The 21,950-nt window shown below is 42.3% G+C and overlaps 2 protein-coding genes across 3 annotated transcripts in view; both read right to left on the bottom strand.

Annotated features, from left to right (window-relative positions):
- Positions 1–21,950, bottom strand: part of LOC119503753 (zinc finger and SCAN domain-containing protein 2-like) — a 681,462-nt gene that overhangs the window by 128,458 nt on the left and 531,054 nt on the right.
- LOC119503733 (semaphorin-6D-like) overlaps positions 1–21,950 on the bottom strand; it is a 145,356-nt gene that overhangs the window by 40,115 nt on the left and 83,291 nt on the right. For both annotated transcript variants that reach the window (XM_037795668.1, XM_037795669.1), the window contains exons 4-18: positions 18,441–18,663; positions 17,811–17,925; positions 17,469–17,526; positions 15,359–15,415; positions 14,804–14,905; positions 11,515–11,605; positions 11,163–11,285; positions 10,108–10,196; positions 8,252–8,341; positions 7,914–8,041; positions 6,588–6,719; positions 6,308–6,463; positions 2,966–3,139; positions 2,725–2,865; positions 739–816 (exon numbers count right to left, since the gene is read on the bottom strand). In XM_037795668.1, the coding sequence (XP_037651596.1) occupies positions 739–816; positions 2,725–2,865; positions 2,966–3,139; positions 6,308–6,463; positions 6,588–6,719; positions 7,914–8,041; positions 8,252–8,341; positions 10,108–10,196; positions 11,163–11,285; positions 11,515–11,605; positions 14,804–14,905; positions 15,359–15,415; positions 17,469–17,526; positions 17,811–17,925; positions 18,441–18,588 (1,682 nt within the window). In that variant the 5' untranslated portion in view covers positions 18,589–18,663. The remainder of the gene's footprint in view (positions 1–738; positions 817–2,724; positions 2,866–2,965; positions 3,140–6,307; positions 6,464–6,587; positions 6,720–7,913; positions 8,042–8,251; positions 8,342–10,107; positions 10,197–11,162; positions 11,286–11,514; positions 11,606–14,803; positions 14,906–15,358; positions 15,416–17,468; positions 17,527–17,810; positions 17,926–18,440; positions 18,664–21,950) is intronic.

Genomic DNA, 21,950 nt, shown 5'->3' with positions numbered 1-21,950 from the left:
AAAAATCCCTTGGTGTGATGAGTCTTGGTCAGAATTTGACGTAAAACAACATGAATCCATCCTGCCTCATGTGAGCGGTCCAGGCTGCTGCTGCTGGTGTAATGAGGCAGGGGTATATTTTCTTGGCACACATTAGGCCCTTTAATACCAGCTCAGGGTGGTTTAGTGTCGCTGCTGACCATGCGCATCTCTTTATGACCACCATCTTCTAATGGTTACCTCCAGCAGGATGTCACAGTGTGCTGCAGTGGATCTGATTATGATGATTTGCAAGTGACAAATCTGCAGCTACTGTGTGATGCTGTCATGTCAACATGACACGTCAACGTGTCCCTAACAAAGTGGCCCATTAGTGAACACAGAAAATGTGGAAAAGCAACCTTTAACTGAGAGCAGATTTAAGGTGGGAACTATTGAGAGTTGCTGATGCCACCAACAGGAACTCAGTGCACTCTGAGAACAAACTGAGCTAACAGGAGATTTAACAAAGTGCACGCAGCACTTAAACATTTGTTCCCATTATGTTTCCTCATCCATCCTTTCACTGTGGCTGCCAGTGTGAAAGGCATCGTGGATTTACATCTCTCAGATATACGACCCTTCGCTTGTCGCGGCAGATATACGAGCCGAGCCGTCACAGCGTTATTAGCTGTCAGATTGATGCCGGCTGAGAGGAAAAGAGAGAGTGACAGAGAGAGAGACAGAGAGAGAGAGAGAGAGAGAGGAAGTGACACGTACTTGAAACCTGGCGCCATGTTGGCACAACTCCCGGTCCGCAGCCAGATGCAGTATGGGTCACGAGAGGCCAGGCAGGCTCTGGAGAGAGAGGAGGAGAGAGGTTGTTGTTTATCTGGATCTCCATTATCTCGTATATACTGTTCCAGGAGTCCACGTCATAAAAACACAACATGTTGAACTATCGAATAAAAGCATAACGTACGTTACACTCACCGCTCTGCTGAAAACACTCTCTCTGTTTCTACTACTTGTTCGATCGCCGTTAATATAATTTTAACATTTCATGCCGATGTTTCGAATTAAAAGCCAGCGTCTCGTCCTCCTCAGGTTAAATTAGCTGTTTTTATCAATAGAACGATCTTTTCTTTGTGTAGCTCGTCCTTATAGAGAGATGAGCAGTAAAAATAGTAAAAATTAATAAGAGTGTTGCCCTAACCTATTTTTTTGTCTTATTTTTACTATCAATACATATAAACATAATTCCTTAATTATTTTTAATTTAATTAATTTTTTTAGGGGCATGCTTTATTGGGATTATTATATAAATATTTACTTATTTCTTCTCATTAATATTTACTTATTTATTCTTACTCTTATGAATAATATTAATATTATATTGTTATTTGCTTATTTATTATTATTATTATTATTATTATTATTATTATTATTATTAATAATAAAATCATTATTATTATTATTTACTTATTTATTTTTTCAATATCATATTAATTTGTATATATTTATAATAATATATATATTTTTTATTATTATTATTATTATTATTATTATTATTATTATTATTATTTATTAATTTATTTGACATGTCTCAAGTAATTTGAGATAAGTCTCTCATCAAGTCTCACGCCCTTTAATAGCGAGTCCAAGTCTAGTCAGGATCAATTTGAGAGAAGTTTCAAGTCACGCCTGAAGTCCTTGAAGGCAGGTCAAGTTCACGTCTCACGAGCAAGTCTAGGTCAAGTCTGAATTTCCTGCCACAGGTCCACAGTTATGTGTCAAATCATTTGAGACAAGTGATCAAGTTAAGTATCAAGTTCTCAGACAAGTCTCAAGTCAAAGTCAAGTCACAAGTCTTTGCGAACAAGACGCCAATTCTTAAATCATCTGAGAAAAATCTCAAACCAATCTCAGTTCATTTAAGACGAGTCACATTTCAGGTCCCACGAGGAGTCCGGGTTGTGTCTCAAGTCATTTGAGACAAGTCTTAAGTCCTTGAAGACGAATCCATGTCCAGCCTGATGCTATTTGAGACCAAAACTGAATGTTTTTGCTTTGAAATCAATTCTTTAGCGATGGAGTCACACCTCATCTAAGTCCCACAGCAGTCAAGACCAAGTCCAATTAAAGTCCATCTGTCAAGTGTCCAGCTCTGGTCCCCGGTGATGAGGAGATACAGAGTGTCTGGTGGAAGCCTCTCTGCAGCTCTGCAGCTGTGTTTCCACATCACATCGACTGGCATTCACTCATCCTACTCAGTAATTAAAACTAGTCTGATTACTCACCATGTGTGTGTATGTGTGTGTGTGTGTTCGTGTGTGTGTGTGTGCACGTGCATGGCTCTCCAGTGATGAATGTGCTCTAATTTGGGCGGTGAGCTCAGTTCAATCTATTAGCATCTATAAATGAGGTTCTTTTTTTTGCTCATATTCAACCATTCAGACTCGGCATCCCCATCTCCCCCGGCACTCGCTGGCTTCTACAATATTGATTATGTTGCCAAATTAAGCTCCGTTTATTAATGTTTAAAAAGACTCCCTGATTCAGATTTTTTTTTGGGATGTTTTCCAGAATTAACTAAATTATAGTCTTTCGTTGAATTCTGTGCTGCTACGTTTCAGCTTCTCCTGCTTATTATGAGTATGTTTAGCAGAAACTAGAGAAGAAATAAAATATAGGCCGTTTTAATCAGGTTTTTATAATAATTAAAAACAGCAGTTTGAGGAGCTGGTTTCGGTGCTGATGTCTCACTTTTTACAGGCTCCGTGTTGGCTGCAGCGGCTCAGCGGCACTCTGATGACACAGCTGGTGAAGGCTACGAACAAGGCATGATGGTCCTTATCCAGCTCCAATCCCAGAACCCTCCTGTCCTCCTGACCCTGAACGTTACACCTGGACACACACACGTGGACGGAGCAGATTATAATTACATGGATATTAAATGGTTTAGTACCAGCGGCCGAGTACTGGAATCCTTCCACCCGGGTCTTACTTGGACGGGTTGTAGACGTCGATGTCCTCCAGCAGTTTGGATCCGAAGCTGTCGTTGGGATGCGTGCTGGCCAAAACCTTCAAGACTCTGCCGTCGTCTGAACCCAGGAACATCACTGTCCGGTCCTTGTAGGGGCCGGCCGACACATCCACCACAATCTGGGTCAGCTTGGACCTGTGAGTAAAAAGAAAGATGCTCAATGATCTGTTAGGAACTATAAAACCTGTAAATCTTTAAAACTAGCCAAGGGACTTTGGCTGAATGTGAAATGTCAACCAAGAGTCAAATACCGCTTAGATAAAAAAAAGTCTACCTCTTTATTACCCACATTAACCTGGACAGTAAACCTGCTTTATCCCTCTAAAATGTGCAGACAGAAGGAAACCATACGCCTGTAAAAGCCAAGAGTCCCCCAGAAAGTAACTTCATTATTAACTCACAACAGGGAACCAATCAGTGAATTCGATTTTAGAATGACTGAAAGCTATTTTACCAAACGGCTGATTCTTCTACAATCACCAGACTTCTTTATCAAATCTATTTTAATACAAATTTAGTATAATTTGTTGTTTGAAGCAAAGAATACATATAAAACACAAAAACTCTAATTCCAATAAATTCGTAAACCCGTTCTATGATTGGATCCTTATTGGACTCGTAGGTGTGAAGGGGAGAACTTTGCTTCAGTTAAAGAACTCAGGAGAAAAATCATGAACTCTATACACGAATAAAAGACAGAAAACTTGTTCCTTGCACCTCCTTTCAGACCAGTGGGAAACCTCCAGTACTGAAATGTGAAGCCAATGTGCCACGACGGCCTATAAACCAAGATGGCGACAGCCAAAAACCAAAAACCAAGATGGCAACGGCCAAAAACCAAGATGGCTACGACCAAGAACCAAGATGGCTACGACCAAGAACCAAGATGGCTACGACCAAGAACCAAGATGGCGACGGCCAAAAACCTAGATGGTGAAGGCCAAAAACCAAGATGGCGACGGCCAAAAAACCAAGATGGCGACGGCCAAAAACCAAGATGGCGACGGCCAAAAACCAAGATGGCGACAGCCAAAAACCAAGATGGCGACGGCTAAAAACCAAGATGGCGATGGCCAAAAACCAAGATGGAGACGGCCAAAAACCAAGATGGCGACGGCCAAAAACCAAGATGGCGACGGCCAAAAACCAAGATGGTGACGGCCAAAAACCAAGATGGCGACAGCCAAAAACCAAGATGGCGACAGCTAAAAACCAAGATGGCGATGGCCAAAAACCAAGATGGAGACGGCCAAAAACCAAGATGGCGACGGCCAAAAACCAAGATGGCGACGGCCAAAAACCAAGATGGCGACAGCCAAAAACCAAGATGGCGACAGCTAAAAACCAAGATGGCGATGGCCAAAAACCAAGATGGCGACGGCCAAAAACCAAGATGGAGACGGCCAAAAACCAAGATAGCAACAGCCAGAAACCAAGATGGTGACGGCCAGAAACCAAGATGGAGACGGCCATTTTTGGCCAGTAAGTGGACTTTGAGTTAGGACAAGTCCTCTTGTCTGTCTTGACCTCACCATAAATTTCCTTCTCTGCATATGAACTCACATAAAATAATAATAAAGTCTCAAAGTCTCACTCACGTTGTTGGTGTATAAAGGGCATGATGGGAAATGTAGGAATGATACAATACATCTTCCTGCTCGTACTGTACCAGGCTGGAGTTATATAATAATAAGAGCGAGAGGACACGGTCATCATCATTATCTGGGTCAGCGCGGGCCTCTCCAGAGCGGAGGCTAATTCAAACGTGGAATTAAGAGTCTCATTCCCGTTCCAGACTGGTAATTAGAATCCATCAGAAACTCATTCGAAACCTGCAGACGCAGATTACAAAGGTCAGATATTTTCAGAGACGGAGAGAACTTCCTGTGAGCTGGCGACTAATCAGAGCAGATGATTATCCTCACCGCTCCAGGTCGGGACGCTGGGTTCGCTGCTGTAACTTTAAAACTGGCCTCAGATCACATTGTCCACGTCCCTCTTGACATCTGGGATCTCTTTCTCTATCGTTTTAGGCTCCCAGGAGGGCTCTGGTCCTGTTATCTGGCGGACTGAAGCTCAGACCTGACTGGCTGCTGCCGATTGAGGGGAATTAAAGACGTGTTAAACATTCCCATCACAACCTGTAGTGACTCTACACTTCACTGGCTCTGACATTTAACGACGGTCTCGAAGCTGGAGATAATTTCACCGTAGCATCTTGTAAATGTGGACCAGAGCCACATATAAACGTCTACAAACACAAACTGCAGATGTAATGATCCGTCACGGAGCAGCAGAGCAGAGAGGAAGAAGACAAATCTCATCATCCTACACAAATCAGCCAATTAGTAACCAGTAAATAAAAGATGCATTTAATGTCAGAATGTAGCAGAGATGTTTTACTCCCACTGTTTCCTCAAAATCAAATCAGAGATATTTTCAACATAGTGGGAAATAAAGCAGAGAGGATAAAACAACAGAGTAGTGATGAGTCACTGTCTGCAGTGAGGTAACATGGGTGAATTCAGAATACTGAATATTTTGAAACATCACTGTGGAAAACAAATGTTGAGACGTTGTCAGGCGTCCCGGATGCTGGACATAAAACCAGACACTGTTGACCAACAGACACGGGGTCTGTTGGGTCAAGACCACAGACTGTATATAAGAGATGATCACCGTGATGTCACCAATTGGTTTGTGGACTACAGTTTTGAAACCGTGAGTTCTGCATTTTTGCCGTTTTCATCTTGGTTTTTGACGTCACATCTTGGATTTTGGTCGTCTGCATCTTAGTTTTCGGCCGACTCCATTTTGGTTTTTAGCCGTCACCATCTTGGTTCTTGGCTGTCGCCATGTTGGTATTTGGCCGTCGCCATCTACGTATGTTTTTGGCCGCCGCCATCTTGGTTTCTGGGTGTCAACATCTTGGTTTTTAGCAATCACCATCTTTGATTTTGGTCATCGCTATCTTTGATTTTAACCATCGCTATCTTGGTCTTTGGCCATCATCATCTTGGTTTTTGGCTGTTGTGATCTTGGTTTTTGGCCATCGCCATCTTGGCTTAACATCTTGGTAAACTCATGTTTACAATGTTTACTGAGGTAATAAATCAAGAGAGAAGTAGACTCATTTTCTCACAGACTTCTATACAATCAGACTTCTTTTAGCAACCAGAGGAGTCGCCACCTGCTGGATATTAGAAACGCCACCTTCTCTACCTTCTTATTTTGGGCTGATCCTGAGAGTTTTGAACCACCAACCCAACCTGGAAGTGTGCAGCTAAGAAACGTCTGCATTACCTGCTGGAGGTCCTGGTGAAACAGGGCCGGTCGTTGACGGAGGGAACAGCTTCGTCCATCAGAGGATACGACTTGATAAACGTCAGCGTCTCGTCGGGGAACTGAACCGACGACTTGTAGTCTGCAGCCGGACCGTCACCTGCACACGAACCGGGCCTGCAGGAAAGAAAACAAAAAGCTTTTTCAGATTTATTCTTGTTGAAATACTGCTGTAAACTCTTAAATGTGTCATACAGAAACACAGTTTTTAAGCCGCCGGTTTTAGATGAGCCTGTCTCACCTCGGTCTGGGAACTTGCTCGTCAGGTACCGGAGTCCAGGATGAGTCGCTGGTCCGCTGCTCCTTAAACTTCCCGTTGAAGACTTTCTCTATGTCGTCCATGTAGAAAGCACAAACTGCTGAGCCGGGGATACTGCAGACAACGAGAGACAGAATCACATTAAACAAGCTGCAAATAATTCTGTTGTGGAAAGACTGTGTGGATGTAAACACAGAGACGAAAGGGAGTTCAGAAGACAACTCTCCATGTCAGACCAAACCCTGAAACCCCAAACAAAACCAAAACTAACAAACTCCATCCCAAGACCCAGAAAACAAGGAAAACTTTAAGATTAAATACACTGAAACAGGATGAGAGCCAGGCCTCAGAGCTCTGTGCTGAGTCTCTGACTCCCAGCACAATCCAAACATTATATAATCCACTCTGTAAACTTATAGAGACAGTTCACGGGAAGGACAAGAGAGGAACCTCTCTACTCGAACACTGGAGCAGCAATAACTACTGAGGTGAACCTCCTAAAGCAGGACGAGTAGCTTGAAAGAAGAAGGAAACACAAAACAGAGGAGACACGCAAGAAGAGAATAAAGAAACTGGGAAATAAGGGAAGACGGAGACATCTGTTCATGCATAAATAGTTTTGTGCATCTATACTTGAGGACACAATATATATATTCCCTTCCCCAGATCTCAACACAAACCTACCATAATGCTGAAACCAAGTCTTACCCTTCAAACAGCCCTTTGTAGGAACGAGGATCGGACAAAATGTCCTCACTTAATATACAGTATATCTTCACTTTCTAAAAATTTGTTAATTTTCTAAAAATGTCCTCACTTTCTAATGAATGTCTTCGCTTTCTTAACAATGTCCACACTTTCTTAATAATATCCACAATTTCTTAACAATGTCCTTACTTTCTAATGAATGTCCGCACTTTCTACACTATGTTGTCTCTTTCTAAAAATGTCCTTACTTTCTTAACAATGTCCTCACTTTCTAAACAATGTTCACACTTTAAAATAATGTCCCTTCTTTACGAAATACGTCTTCACCTTCAAACATTTTCCTTGATATTCAAAATGTCCTCACTTTCAAAAAATGGCATTTTCAAAAAAAATATCATCACTTTGCACTTTGCAATTGTGTAAATTTTCAAAATGTCCTCTTTTCCCTAAAATGTCCTCACTTTCTAAATAATGTCTTATTTTTCTAAAAAACAAAAAGTCCTCTCTCTCTTAGATAACGCCCTCACTCTTCAGGTCTCAGACTGAAACTCGTCCTCACAGAGACAGAAATAAGACCACCACACAGTCCCGGACGACTACCTGTTGGCCTGCGTGGTGAAGACGCCGACCACCGCCGGTCTCTGGTTGATCTGCAGCACGTTGGTGAGAGACTGAAGAACGTCGAAGTAGAAGAACGAATCTCCAGAAACCGAACAGTTCAGACGAGCCTGAACGCACAAAAAGAGTTAGAAACAGCCCTAAAAAATAACTCAACAATAACGAGGTGAAACGTCTGAAATATGCAAATAAGAGACTCTAATTTGCTTCACATTGTGACATTCAGGACATTCATCACCCTCCTTTATTCTCACACAGGACAGTCTCAGAGGACAGTCCCAGTCCATGTCCTTTATTCATGTCATTCAGTGTGAAGTCACCTTGAGGAAGGAAGTCCAGTATCTCTCCAGAACTCTGGGAGAACCTCCGTTATCGTTCTTACAAACCCGGGCGACTCGAGAAAACACCACCTGGAGAGAAAGAGAGAGAGAGAAAGAGAGAGAGAGAGAGACTCTACAGTTCTTATTGAGGTCTGGTATCTGAGAGCGCCGGTATAACTTATTAAAATGTATAAAGAATTAAAAGAAAATCAAGAGAACAATAAAACGACGGTGGTCTATGGAACATAAGATGTTTTTGTGCAGAGAAAGACGAGAACAAGATCAGAGTTTAAGGTGAGACAGCTCAGTCTGAGTCTTTATATATAATTTGTCGGCTCTATGATCAATAAATAACAGACTGTGTATAACATGAAGACGCTGGAGAAAGATGTGAGGAAGCAGCCAGTTAGTCAACAGTCAGTCGCATCTGATGTTGATGTTACCGTTCTCCTGCAGCTGATGAAATAACTACTTTTACTGCAAGTCCTGAGATGACATATATACTGTAAGTACTTCTGAGTACTTCAATGTAGAGTCAAAATAACATCTCAAAGGTGTGTTTTTACTGACAGGAACTTCATAAAGCTGCAGATATTGAGGGTGTTTTCATTGCAGTGACTAGTTAACCTAACAGCAGAGGTTGTTGTGTGAATATATATACAGTAGAAATGACTTTATAAATATAATTTATGCATAAAGATCACGATGCAACAAGTGTGGCAGCTCCTCATAGAATTTAAATCAGCTGTAAATTATTAATTTATGCCATATTGTTGTACAATGTGTCATCACTAATGAATGATGGACGTTTTTAAATCAAATGCCCTCTTATTAATTTCCTCTTGGGACAATTCTAGTCGTCATGCACAGCCAATCAGAGCTGAGTTTACTTCATTTTGGTTTCAATACACACTTATTATCTATGGAAAATATATATACTAGGGCTGTTAACGCGATAATAATGTGTTGTGTTACGTTGTTACGTAACAACGTTACGTACATTGCATTACGTTGTTACATTATGTTGTTACGTTGTTACGTTACGTTGTTACTTTACGTTGTTACTTTACGTCGTTACTTTGCATTGTTACGTTACATTTTGTTGTTACGTTGTTACTTTACGTTGTTACTTTACGTTGTTACTTTACGTCGTTACTTTACGTCGTTACTTTATGTCGTTACTTTACATTGTTACTTTATGTTGTTTTGTTAAGTCGTTACTTTATGTTGTTAATTTACGTCGTTACTTTATGTTGTTACTTTACGTCGTTACTTTATGTTGTTACTTTACGTTGTTACTTCATGTTGTTACTTTATCCAGCAATAGCAATATCTCTGTCAAATTTACTGCTAATAAAACGAGAAATGCACCAATGAAAAGCTGAAAATCTTGCCTTTCTAAAGTTGTATTGGTTGGTGATTCTATCATGAAGGTAAGGGGGTGAAGTTCGACCCTGAAGTGACCTTCATGCTCATTTTATTTGGTTTTCACATTTTCTCAGTTTAAAAGCTTTTAAAAAACACCCTTAAAAGATAAAGAGGTAATAAAAACATGTCTGTGATCTTCTGACATCTGATCTGATCAGCTTGAACACACCTTGGAAGTCATCATCATCATTGCAGCGCCCCGACATCTATATCTTTTCATAACATATAAACCTACGTCTGTACAAAATTAGTTGTTTTTATCGCAAAATGCACAATTGTTACGAATATTTCAGCTTAGCTGCCCCACGATGACAGACGTCAGTAACTCTGCCGGTGCAGGTTTTAGTTTCCCAGAGTTCAGATACAGTTTCACCACCACTACCTGTTCACGCACACACACACACACACACACCCACACACAGCCGTACCTTGCCCAGGGCGGTGTACTCCACTGCGATCTCGCTGAGGAAGAAGTAGACGTAGTTACCGTAGTCGATGGCATGCAGGAAGTGAGGCTCTGCAGAGAGAAGAAGAAGATGATTATCGATTTATTCCGTTTTCAAGGTAAAACTCTCCTCATATCGTATTTCACTGGAACTCATCATGTTCAACACGCTCCAGCTGTTATCGGCTGATAATATACTGTTTTTTAATCTTCATCGCCTACATTACTTCACAGTTACTGGCTTTTTTACTTTTCCCAGAATGCCGTTCAAAATCCCACCGAGACCAAATATGGACTTGTTGGTTTTATGCTCCTTCATCAAACTGGGGCCTGATACACAGCGTGCTTTCACACAGACTGTAAATGTGAGTTTAAACTATTTAAAACGCATTGAAAGTCATTGTATCAGCATTGTTGAGCTTTACAGTCGTCATTGTATTTCTTTTCTTGCATTAATCCAGTAATTAGAGGAGCAGTGTGTTATTATATTACACAGGCGCTGAGAGCATGAATGCAAGAGAGACCCTGCGAATGTTTTGTTTCTTCACAACAACAGTTGCTGTTGATGCTGCTGGGAAAATAAATCACTCAAAGACCGTCCCAGGAAGTGTGTCCTTACCTCATACACAACACAGAGTCAGACCCACTACATATATATATATATATATATATATATATATATATATATAAATGTAGTAAATGTGACAAACACAATGTAACCCTGACAGATAAAATCTCAACAGGTTTTTAAGCACCTCTCTTCCTGAGCGGATGGAGTTGCTGTTGTGATGGAGGCAGTCGTCATGGATTTATCCAGAACTAAACTACAGAATATTTCAGATCTTTAAAGAGTTAAGGCTCAAGTAGCAGTCCAATATCAGTCCAACAAGTCCCTTTCTGTACATCATATGACCTAAAATTCCATATTGACGTCACATGATACCAACTAAACCATCTGCTCCCAGATGTGGTTGAAACAGAGAACAACAGGTAGGTTGAGTGTTGTGTTGAGTATGTTTCGTCTCCGTGGTCACCGACCTCTGAGCCACTTGGAGTCGTACTTGACGGTCCGGAGGACGGGTCGGCCGTCTCCCAGGCTTCTGTAGATGACGGCGTCGCTGGCCAGGAAGTCCGTCATGGTGGCCGAGTAGAAATCTCCCCCTGAGAAACAGCAACGTGTTCATGTTCACACCAAAGACCTGAACTCATCTCAGACACTTTAAGTTAATTAACTACCGTGAAATATCCCCATTTTATTAAACACTTCTGATACGGTTGTACAGTACGCATCAGTGTGGATGTCTTTGTAGTTTTACTGTAGTTAACTGTATAACTCATGTTGTAGATGTGTACTGGCCTTTAGTAATCTGTAACTATGATTTTGACTCACCAGCAAACAGTCCGACGTTGGACTGAACCGACTCAAAGGGACACCGAGCCTGACCGACCACCTCCTCCCCGACCTGCTCCAAGGACGTCATCTGAGAGGAACAAACAGAGGACTCGTGGAACACAATATCTTTTAAAGACGCTACCGACGGCATGCCAGCTACTTTGATAGCGTGTTGTTTATTCTCGGCATAGCATCTCAGTTAATTATGCTGCTGATAATGTTATTGACATGTTATCTAAGCTGATAGCGCTCTGATGATATTTCATTGTCAGCCTGTGTTCAGACGCTACGCCAGCTGAATGGCTAACGGAGGCGTTTAGCCTCATAAATATACCTGTGTGCTGTGTTCGCCCTCAGGGAGCTGAATGTGTTTATAGCTGCGAGCGCTGCACTCTCTGACCTCGTTCCCTGTTTTTTAATCTCGCTCTCTGTTTGACTCCATCATCATGAAGTAGGACACAGTGATAACGTGTCACTCCTCCTCCATGGTTCTACTTTGTTCTATCGTGTCATAATTGATGTAGCAGTCAGCACGACAAGGTGAGGACGGGTCAATCATCCTGAAATTGAATTAAACATTTAATGGCAGATTTTAATTGAATGTTTTTTCTTCCTTATTTATCTCTGTCAGTTTGTTCATTTCCATCACTATCGGAGTCTGTTAGCTGTCTGCTGCTGTTTGAGGAGGTGGGGGACATTAAAAACCCTCAGGAGGGACGACTTTACTCAGAGACAACACAGCGTCCACGATGACCTGCTGCTGCTGCTGTCCAATGAAAAAAAAGTAGAAGAATGTCCCGGCGCTTGAAGCTTTCAATTAGAGGTTAAGATGAAGATTTGATATTTCTGTCCTCCATCATCCTATTATTAAATTATTTGTTGGTATTTTGTTTTTTAAAGTAATGAGTCGTGTCGTCATTCAAAACATTCATCAACGAAATGCCAACTTTTCAAGATCAAATAAACTTTTAAGGAACAAGGAAGAACAGCAGTTTTTGACTGCGAAATGTGGCAGATGTTTGGTGATGTAGTGACGAGGGCTGTGGGAAACTGCAGTAGCTGGCGAGCTAACCGCTAACACATGGTCACGCTGCTCAGTCACAAAAACTTCCAGAGCTTCTTAATATTTCTGTTTACTGGCATTTAGTTCTCAGAATTGTACAAAATAGTATTCAATTAAGAGTTTTATTGAAGGGTGAAATAAAAGATGCATTCTGTCAGTTATGAATTGATTGAATGAAAATGTCACAAAAAGGTTTTCTGTTCTGATCCATTTCTGGGAAAGTTTCATTCATAAAAACATCTCCAAGAGTCAAAAGAGCTCCTTCACAGAGCTGTTTAAAGTTTAATGTCCTGCTGTCAGAAATCAGCAGTTAATAATCAACAAAACGACTTTATCGATGGAAGTCTGAGTGATAAAGAGATTTTCAGGCTCGTAGCTTCCTGCTGTTAAACACGTCATCCTGGAGAGACTCAATCTGCACAGTAATCAGTTTCTCACAGTTTACTGCCTTCATGCTAAATAAAGTCTTGCATCACTGATTATCTGTGAAACTGCAGCTTCTTGAGTGTTTAAAATAAATCAAATTACTTCCTGTTCTTTAAAAAGAACAAGCTGATTTTATTTTGTGCCATCAATCAATTAAAATGAGAGCGGCATCTTCACAGTTTCCCCCCAAACTCTTCAAAAAAAATGAAGCGTCTTCAGGTAAACTTGTTGTTTTTCCCGCCGCCGGAGGTTTCAAAGCGTAAGAAGCTTCTGCTAAACGGGGTCAGCGTCTGTCAATCAAAAACTTGCAGCGCCACCGCCGCAGCAGAGTGAACAAAAAGGGAACAACGACTCTGGATTGACACCTGAAATTGTGTCTTTTGTGGCGGCGTTGTTGTGTTTGGTGGTGACGAGACGTCTCGAGCTGCCTGACACTTTCAATTAGGAGTCAAACGAGCGCCGCCAGAATAAAAGTCATCTCGCCGCCGCCTTCGAGCCCCGTCTCTCTGCTCATTAACCCGACGTTAGTGACGAGGTGTTTGGAAATTCAACAGCTGAGAGGATAATAGGGCAGGTTAGAAAGTACAAACACACAATGTGGAGACTCACACTGAGCAGGTTATATTTAAACTGCATTTGTTGTTTGTGCAAAATAGCAACTACACAGTTCCCCCTTATTACAATTAATTATAAACCAAAGCGTTTAGTTAGAACTTAACTTATTCAGTAGTAAAATTAATTTAAATATACCCAGAAAATACACTGATATATAAAAGAGAAGGTGAAATATCAGTATATTTGTGTGTGTGTGTTATTTATTAGGGCTGGGATGATTCGCGACACTTTTGCTACGATATTGAGATTTATTGTGATTTTTGTTAACTTTTTTAACACTAGACCATGGGAACAAGTTGAATCATACACTTCTAGGGACTTTTACTTTGTAAAATATCTAAATGAATACAATAAAACATTTTGATTTTCAGCATGTGTGTAGTCAGAGATGTCCTGAAGTCAAATATATCAGTCATTGTCAGGAATTATTTATTACATTTTTCCCAGCAACCCCAAAATCAAAGAATAAAGACATTTCCCTCACAAATTAGCGGTATTTTCTTTTTAATTTTTAAAAGGTAACATGTAATGTTTTCACCTTATTTTGAAAACCGGACATAGTCACACGTGTCTACTTCCTCTAACTTCTCCAAGGTGGTCTCTAGCTCTCCCGTCAGCTCCGTTCTCTTTATCCATCCATGGTCAGCTCCATCGGGGCCGTTTGAATGCATTTAACATAAATGTCAGTATCTGGGTGCTCTACAGTCGTAGCGTCGGACCATTTGACCACGGAGATGAGAGCGACGGCCGACCCGACCGCCACGTTACCACAATACGATAATGTTTCCCTTCGTGACAGAGTTAGCATGCAGCTTTAGCCGTGATGTCTAGCTCTGCTTTTCCTGCAATGTGTGAAACCCAAAGTGTTTCCATCCTTTACTGGATGTGTAGTGTTTACCACGCTGGATTTAACATGTGAGGGTGCAGGTCGTATCCACGCAGACCCTCCGACGTTTTATACTTTCTGTTTTGGCTCGCTGTGGTTTGTTTTGGTTGACGGATACGGAACGGATATGACGTCACGTTACTCAGACTACAACAAATCGGTAACTTCCTTCTACCTCCACATAGACTCAAATGAAGCAAATATATTAGTTTTAACATTAAAACATCTATTTCAAAATGAGCCTTTTCTGGGACAAACCCCTCTTAACACTGAGTAGCTCCCAGTAGTTTGTTTACCTTGTAGTTTCGGCAGGTTGGGTTGAAGGCGTTGGTACCGCAGGCGAACAGCGTCTCGTCGTTCCGCGGCACCAACACTTTGACGTAGTTGTAGCACTCGTCCTGCAACACAAACAAACTGTGATCACCCTCATTCATCATATGACGATAAAAAGCCCTTATCTTTACAAAAGGATGAAACGTCTCCGATGTGTTTGTTTTACCAGAAGCCGTGAGAGGATTTCTAATTTTATCTTCAGTGTCGCTGAACTTTAAAGGAAAAAAGGGATCAACGCCGCTCATTTATCACGTCTGTCAGGGATGAAACATCTCCTAAAAATAGTTTAGAGTTTCTCTGCTGGTAAACACGACTAACACGATGTGTCTGATGTCATCTACGGATCTGATCCCGTCTCTTTTATACATCCATAAACACATGAAGGAAAATGTGACTTATAGGACAAGAAAAGAGGGAAAAGGGGGGAAGTGTCAGAAGAAGAAGAAAAAGAAGAGGAAGAAGAAGAAGAAGAAGAAGAAGAAGAAGAAGAAGAAGAAGAAGAAGAAGAAGAAACTCACGCTGTTCTTCCCTCTGACCGTACACTTGCTGACGTCTTTGGAGCGCCAAGTCAGCTTCTGAAATAGGAAGAGGACGTTACACGATGTCATCAACAGGTGTTACTTCCTCATGTAAAGAGCTTTGTTGCTGAGATATGAATACTAACGCTCAGGTGAGGAGCATTATGATTATTTTAAAATGTTTTTATCATGAATAAAACTAAACAGGTTGAGACGTTTGAGTTTTGTCCTCTAAAGAAACAAATCAGCCTCAACTCAAGGTCAACTTACTGACTTTTCTTGGCTCCCAGCTGGATCTCATTAGCAGATGGAGGTCGCTCAGTTGCCATGGAAACGGCTCGGCTGTCATCACCTAAACTTGGACCACGTGAAGACAGGTGGCCGTTTCTGGCTCTGTACTTAGTTGTCACGGAGACGGTGTCATCACATGACCTGAGCAACCTCCATCTTCTCATGACATTGAAACCAAATTTTGCAGTAACCCTCCCCCTAATTAGAACTAAGACTCCGGTGTGTCTCGGTTTCGGGCGTCCAACAGGTGAGGATGTTAAAACCTGAGGAGAACAAGAGTACCTAATAAAACCTTTGTCGAGAGACAGACTGAGAGACGGAGGACGTGATTGCGGTCCTCACATCCGATCACCGATAACAACAGTTAACATCTCACATCAAAGAGCCGCTGTAGGCCTTCCCACAATGCACCGGGAGGCCCATTACTGTCAGGCACCACCCTGTAACCCCTTCTCTTTGATGAAGAGGAGGTGTGAGGATCAAAAGGAAGGCCCGTCCTTTTGTGTCGGAGCTGCTGTAGTTTTGTTCTGCCGCTCTGATGTCGTCTGCGTGAGGAAAGAGGAGATTTCGCTTCGATTGTCAGCCGTCAGGTTTGATGCTGCTGTCGACGCTCTGATGGAAAGATTCTCATCTCAGACTGGATCAGAGAGCGGAGCTCTGGTGTTTATTCAATGTAGTCAGATCATATGTTAAGAAACTAAATATTAATGTGACAGGAGAGAGTCTGTGCTGACCTCTGACAGGTGTATTCAGGTGTGGTAACTAGGTGGACGCCTCCAGTGTAGTGTGAGGCTGATTGAACGGTGCAGCTGCCGTGCGCTCTTCTCTGGCTCCGCGCTTTAAAAAATTACTATAAATTTAAAGGGACTGTTTGTAAGAATCAGAAATGCTTGTTAACAGCGACACCTGTGGCTGTTAAGTCAAATAAAGTCAGCGTCCTATTTCTCGCGCTTGTGCTCGCTCTACATAGACATGAACGAGCATCGCTCAAAACAGTGAGGAGACACACGTCAGCTAGAACCACAATGTCACTCTATATTTCAGCTGCTTGGCAGTAATGTTAGCTGACCAGACGAAGGTCTGTCCATGAATCAATGCTGATCCTAGTGTTGGCTTTTCCTGCCTAAGCCTCCTGACCGCGGCCGGAGGGAACAGGGGAGACACCGGAGTTTTGGTCGGAGACGATAACGTTTCTCTCTGCAGAGCCCCGTCACTTCACAAGACACGGGAAACCTCTGTTGGTCTGGAGGAGCTGCAGCAGTTATTTCTGCACAAACGTCCACTGTACATTCACTAGATATTCTCAGAGCTAAACTAACTCTTCTGCAGTGTGGAGTGAGCAGCATGCACGTGAGAGTGGAACGAGCTGAGTGAAGGCAGGCAGAGGAGCAGAGGAGCAGAGACTCTGGCCCTGGAGACCAAAGCTACGGTCTCCCCCGCGTCCTCCGACTGCGGCCAACACTGTTTAACAGACGGACTTCACTTGCTAGAACTTTGCGGTTTTGGTGCTTCCGTGTATTTTGTGTTGGAGTCTGAGTCTGAACAGCGTAGCCACACGCGAGCGCGCACGGGACACCGACCCGGATTGTTTTATACGTGTAAGAAGTTACAAACAGGCCCTTTAAAGTGGCTCATCTGCAGCTGTTATCACTGTTAAAATAGGGAGGAAATAATCATCTCGTCTTTCTCTGTGGTTCAGAGGTTGGCAACGTTTAGCTCCAGATTCAGATTAGCTCCAAACCCAGAGATGGAACCCGTCTGTCTGTCTGGAGTCACACAAACCCCAAAAATAAACTGTTTATCACATGATTTTACTCACCAGCTGAGGGACGAACTGCTCTGAAGCTTTCGTCAGGTTCACTGCAAACACGTGATCCCTGAAGAGTTCAACACACACAGTCAGATTCACTCCTATTTGATTTATCCATGCATATAATAAATGTTCTGGCTGCTTGTCTCCATTTTTATAAGTCTGTTTCGTTCAAATGCAGCATTTAACATGAGTATCTTATTATGTCAGTCCATGTCTTTTACAAGTTTACGATTCAAAAGTTAGTGATGTACTACATTTCACAGAAAGGCCTCTGAACAGATCTAATAGAGAGCTGCAGGAGTGAGTCCCTAAAACCCTGAAATGAGTCAGCATATTATCACTTCTGACCTGGCAGCGATGTACAACATGTGGTTGATGCGTAACAGCCTCTGGAAGTCCAGACCCAGACGCAGCGTGTCGTTGTCCTGGAGCAGACCCTGAAAACCTGGAAACTGATACGACTCTGCAGAGAGAGACAACAGGACATATTTTAAGATTCTTTTAACCACTTATCAGGTTCTCTACGACCGAGCTCCATCTCAGAGCTTCTAATAACACCACCGAGCGTCCATCAGGACATCCAAACAAGTTACGTTGGCTTTTCTATAACTCTATGTTAGCATTTTTAGGGCCTTCAATCGATTAAGATATTTAATTGCGATTAATCACATGATTGTCCATAGTTAATCATGATTAAGCAACGTTACGCAAAACAACGTTACGCAAAACAACGTCACACAAAACAATATTACGCAAAACAACATTACGCAAAACAACGTTACGCAAAACAACATTACGCAAAACAACGTCACGCAAAACAACGTCACGCAAAACAACGTTAAGCAAAACAACGTTACGCAAAACAACGTCACGCAAAACAACGTTACGCAAAACAACGTTACGCAAAACAACGTTACGCAAAACAAGTAACCGGTGCAAAAATGATTCAACACAACATAAACAACAGAGCCTACTCACGCTCCGAGGTGACCACGTTGATCGGCTCCAGGTCTTTGGGGAAGGGCGTGGTCGAGGCCGACTCGGACAGGAAACAGGAAGCCAGGACAAGCAGCAGCAGCGTCGGTGGCCTCCGCCACGGCGACGACGGCCAACTGGTCGGAGCCATTTTGTGAGAGAGAGAGAGGGGAGGAGGAGGAGGGGGCGGGGCTTGATGATGTCAGCAGGTCATGACGGGCGTCGGCTGTGAGGAAACAGAGAGAGAGAGAGGTGAGAGAGTGTGTGTGTGTGTGTGTGTGTGTGTGTGTGTGTCTCCCAGGTGATCCTCTCCGTCTGCAGCTATAAATTATGAGGGATTAGCATTTAGCCTCTCACTTAGCCCGTTATTAACCTGCCAGGTCACACCGCAAAGCCTGCAATCAATTACATGGATTAGCATTAGCATTAGCTTAGCCACGGTGTGTTTGTGTTGATGTTGACAGCGCACGCACACACACACACACACACACGGACATAGCATCAAGTAAAACCATCAAATTTGTTCTAAAACTGATCAATATACAATTTTTAATCTCAAACGTGGACATTTATCTTACATTCAGTATAACAAAAAAACCTCAAACAAAAACGTTATAAAACGAGATATTGAGATAGAAATAGAGAATTCTGCAATTTGACATCATTTTGGACAATTATTATTTTTAGTTAAATGATTATTTTATTACATATCACAGCCTTCGTCTGAATACCGTCGTACCATAGACCTACAACAATGATAAATAAAAATGAAAATGTAAACAAAAAACAGTTATTCATTTCCACAATGTTTTATAAAATCCTCAGTGAGCCACTGGAGAGGAGTTAAAGAGCTGTATATGGCTCCGAAGTAGCAGGTTGCAGACCTCTGGCCGAAACGAACCACACCAGAGTTTGATTAAAGCGGACTAAATGTTGGCCCTTAGCCACCTTCTATTCTCAGGTACTTACTGACTTATTCAGTGATCAGAGGTTTTCTTTGGACAATATGAAATGCATCTAAAATAACCTGTGACTTTGTGTAATGGATTTGATGTCCACTAACAGAGAACACTGGTATGAGCCGGTTCCCAGTCACATCCACTATCAGACCACCGTGTTGTTGACACGTCTCAGGGCGGTCTCTGATGTCACCTTTCAACAGCTAATGGATGCATTCACGCCTGAATCTAACCACCCGTTAAATCTGAACGATTATAAACCTTTTATCAAACTTGACAAATGGACCTCTCTTTGTATTTCCTGTTGCGATGTTGGTTAGTGCAGTAACCTGACAGGAAGTAAACATGGACCACAGCTGTTGCCCTAGCAACAGGATCTAATAAAAAGGTCTATGCAGTGTGTGCCTGCCACATTGTGACATGACCATTGTCCACCGTTCACACGCCCAGGTGTGAATTAAGTCTGGGAAATGGGACGAAATGTATCCAACAAGGCCGACACGAAGACACCTTCTCTGCGAGGTGAGCTCTGTGTGTGTGTGTGTGTGTGTGTGTGTGTGTGTGTGTGTGTGTGTGTGTGTGTGTGTGTGTTTGTGTGTCAGTATTCGTTCATTAGTCCAGGCAGTTTGTCTCAGTCTTGTCTCACTGAATGAGAATTGACATGAGGGCTGCTTTGGGCTCCGAGCAGCAAATTAATGATTTAAGGTGTAAAACACGCGCACGCGCACGCACACGCACACACACACGCACACACACACTGAAGAGGCTCTGAGAGGCTTTTTATATTTCCATTCATTTTTTGGTGGCAAAAGATGCCAGTAATCCTCCAGATTTGACTAAAACTAGGTCCACACTACACCAGAATCAAGCTGATTTTGGGGCCCGATTCCTCCCGAAAATTGCAAGTTGCGTTAATGCGTTAAAGAAATTAGCGACGTGAAAATGAATTTGCGTTAACGTGTTATTATCACGTTAACCTTGACAGCCCTAATAACAACTTTGCGTAAAACAGAGTTATGCAAAAGGTTACGCAAAACAATGTTACGCGACACATTACATAAAACAACGTTGCGTAAAAACGACGTTGCGTTAAACGGCGTTGCGTGACACGGCGTTGCGTGACACGACGTTGCGTAAGACGACGTTACGTAAGACTACGTTACGTAAGACTACGTTACGTAAGACGACCTTACGCAAAACAACATTACGCAAAACAACCTTACGCAAAACGTTACACTATTTTAAACAACTCTACTTAAAACAACGCTACTTAAAATAACGCTATGTAAAACAATGTTGCGTAACAGTTGTGACGTAATTTAGAACCGGAGTCTGCGCAGTAGTAGAGCGCCTCCGACTACAAACTGAACTCTGTTTTCTTTTAATCAGAAACCAGAAGGTTTGATTAAGAATTATTACAACTTGATTACTCAGCTCATCATCAGTAAACACCACTCACTGCTGTGTGTTTTCTGTGGCATCAGAGCTTCATTTGATGAGGAAGAGGAGGCAGAAGGAGGGCAGAGGAAGATGATACTTTCAGATCAAGACAGATAAGACAAGAGGGAAGAAGGGAGAGAAAACAGGAGCATTCATCCCAATCTGCATGTTTATATCTGGGATTTTTATTGAAGCTCAAAGTGACAACTGGGAGGAAAAGATGACTTTTCTTTTTCCTTTTTTAGTTCATTTAAACCAGAGAAGAGGAGGAGGAGGAGGAGGAGGAGGAGAGGAGCTCTGGGACCGCCTCTCTCCTTTTCATTTGTCACTGGGTTTGACAGAAGGAGGCAGGAGAGGTGAGGAGACGACAGGGAGGAGGTGATGAAAGAGGAGATGAGAGGAGAACGTGTCACCTTCGTGCTTCTCTTCTGCTTCGTCACTGTGTGACATAACACGGAGGAGGAGGAGGAGGAGAGGAGGAGGAGGAGGAGGAGGATGAGAGAAGGGGGAGGAAGAGGAGGAGAGGAGGAGGAGGAGAGAGGAGGAGGAGGAGGAGGAGAAGAGGAGGAAGAGGAAGAGGAGGAGAGGAGGAGGAGGAGAGGAGGAGGAGAGAGGAGGAGGAGGAGGAGAAGAGGAGGAAGAGGAAGAGGAGGAGAGGAGCAGTATCGTCTAACAGCATCTGAACGACCACCTGAATGTTCCTCCCTGTTAACCGGTTCAGAACCGGTTAACACAGAGAACCAATCAGATACCAGTTCTCCATTTTTCTTTAAAGTTAACGTTCATACAAAATTCATTTTAGTTTCGTGCATCAATCTTTGTTAAATAAATCTGTTGTATCCAAGTTTCTAGGTGACCTCTAAATCTGAATCTAGTTCAAATCTGTTTAACCGACCATGAATGTCATCAATCGTCTACACATTTCATTTGGCTCAAATGTCTTTTCCTAAATACAGCCTGTGAAGACGGAAGTTTATTTTGAAAAGACTGTACGTATGTAACGAGCGGAAATTCACACGTGTTGCTGGACATTTGTAGGAAAACTAACAAAAAAAGGAGGAATATGTTTTTGGTAAGATATCGTACGAACCGTTGAGTGAGGAGACGTTGAAAA

The sequence above is a fragment of the Sebastes umbrosus genome, chromosome 15 (assembly GCF_015220745.1).
Source record: "Sebastes umbrosus isolate fSebUmb1 chromosome 15, fSebUmb1.pri, whole genome shotgun sequence".
Lineage (NCBI taxonomy): Eukaryota > Metazoa > Chordata > Actinopteri > Perciformes > Sebastidae > Sebastes > Sebastes umbrosus.
The sequence above is the reverse complement of the archived record's forward strand: the minus strand, read 5'-3'. Positions and strand labels throughout refer to the sequence as shown.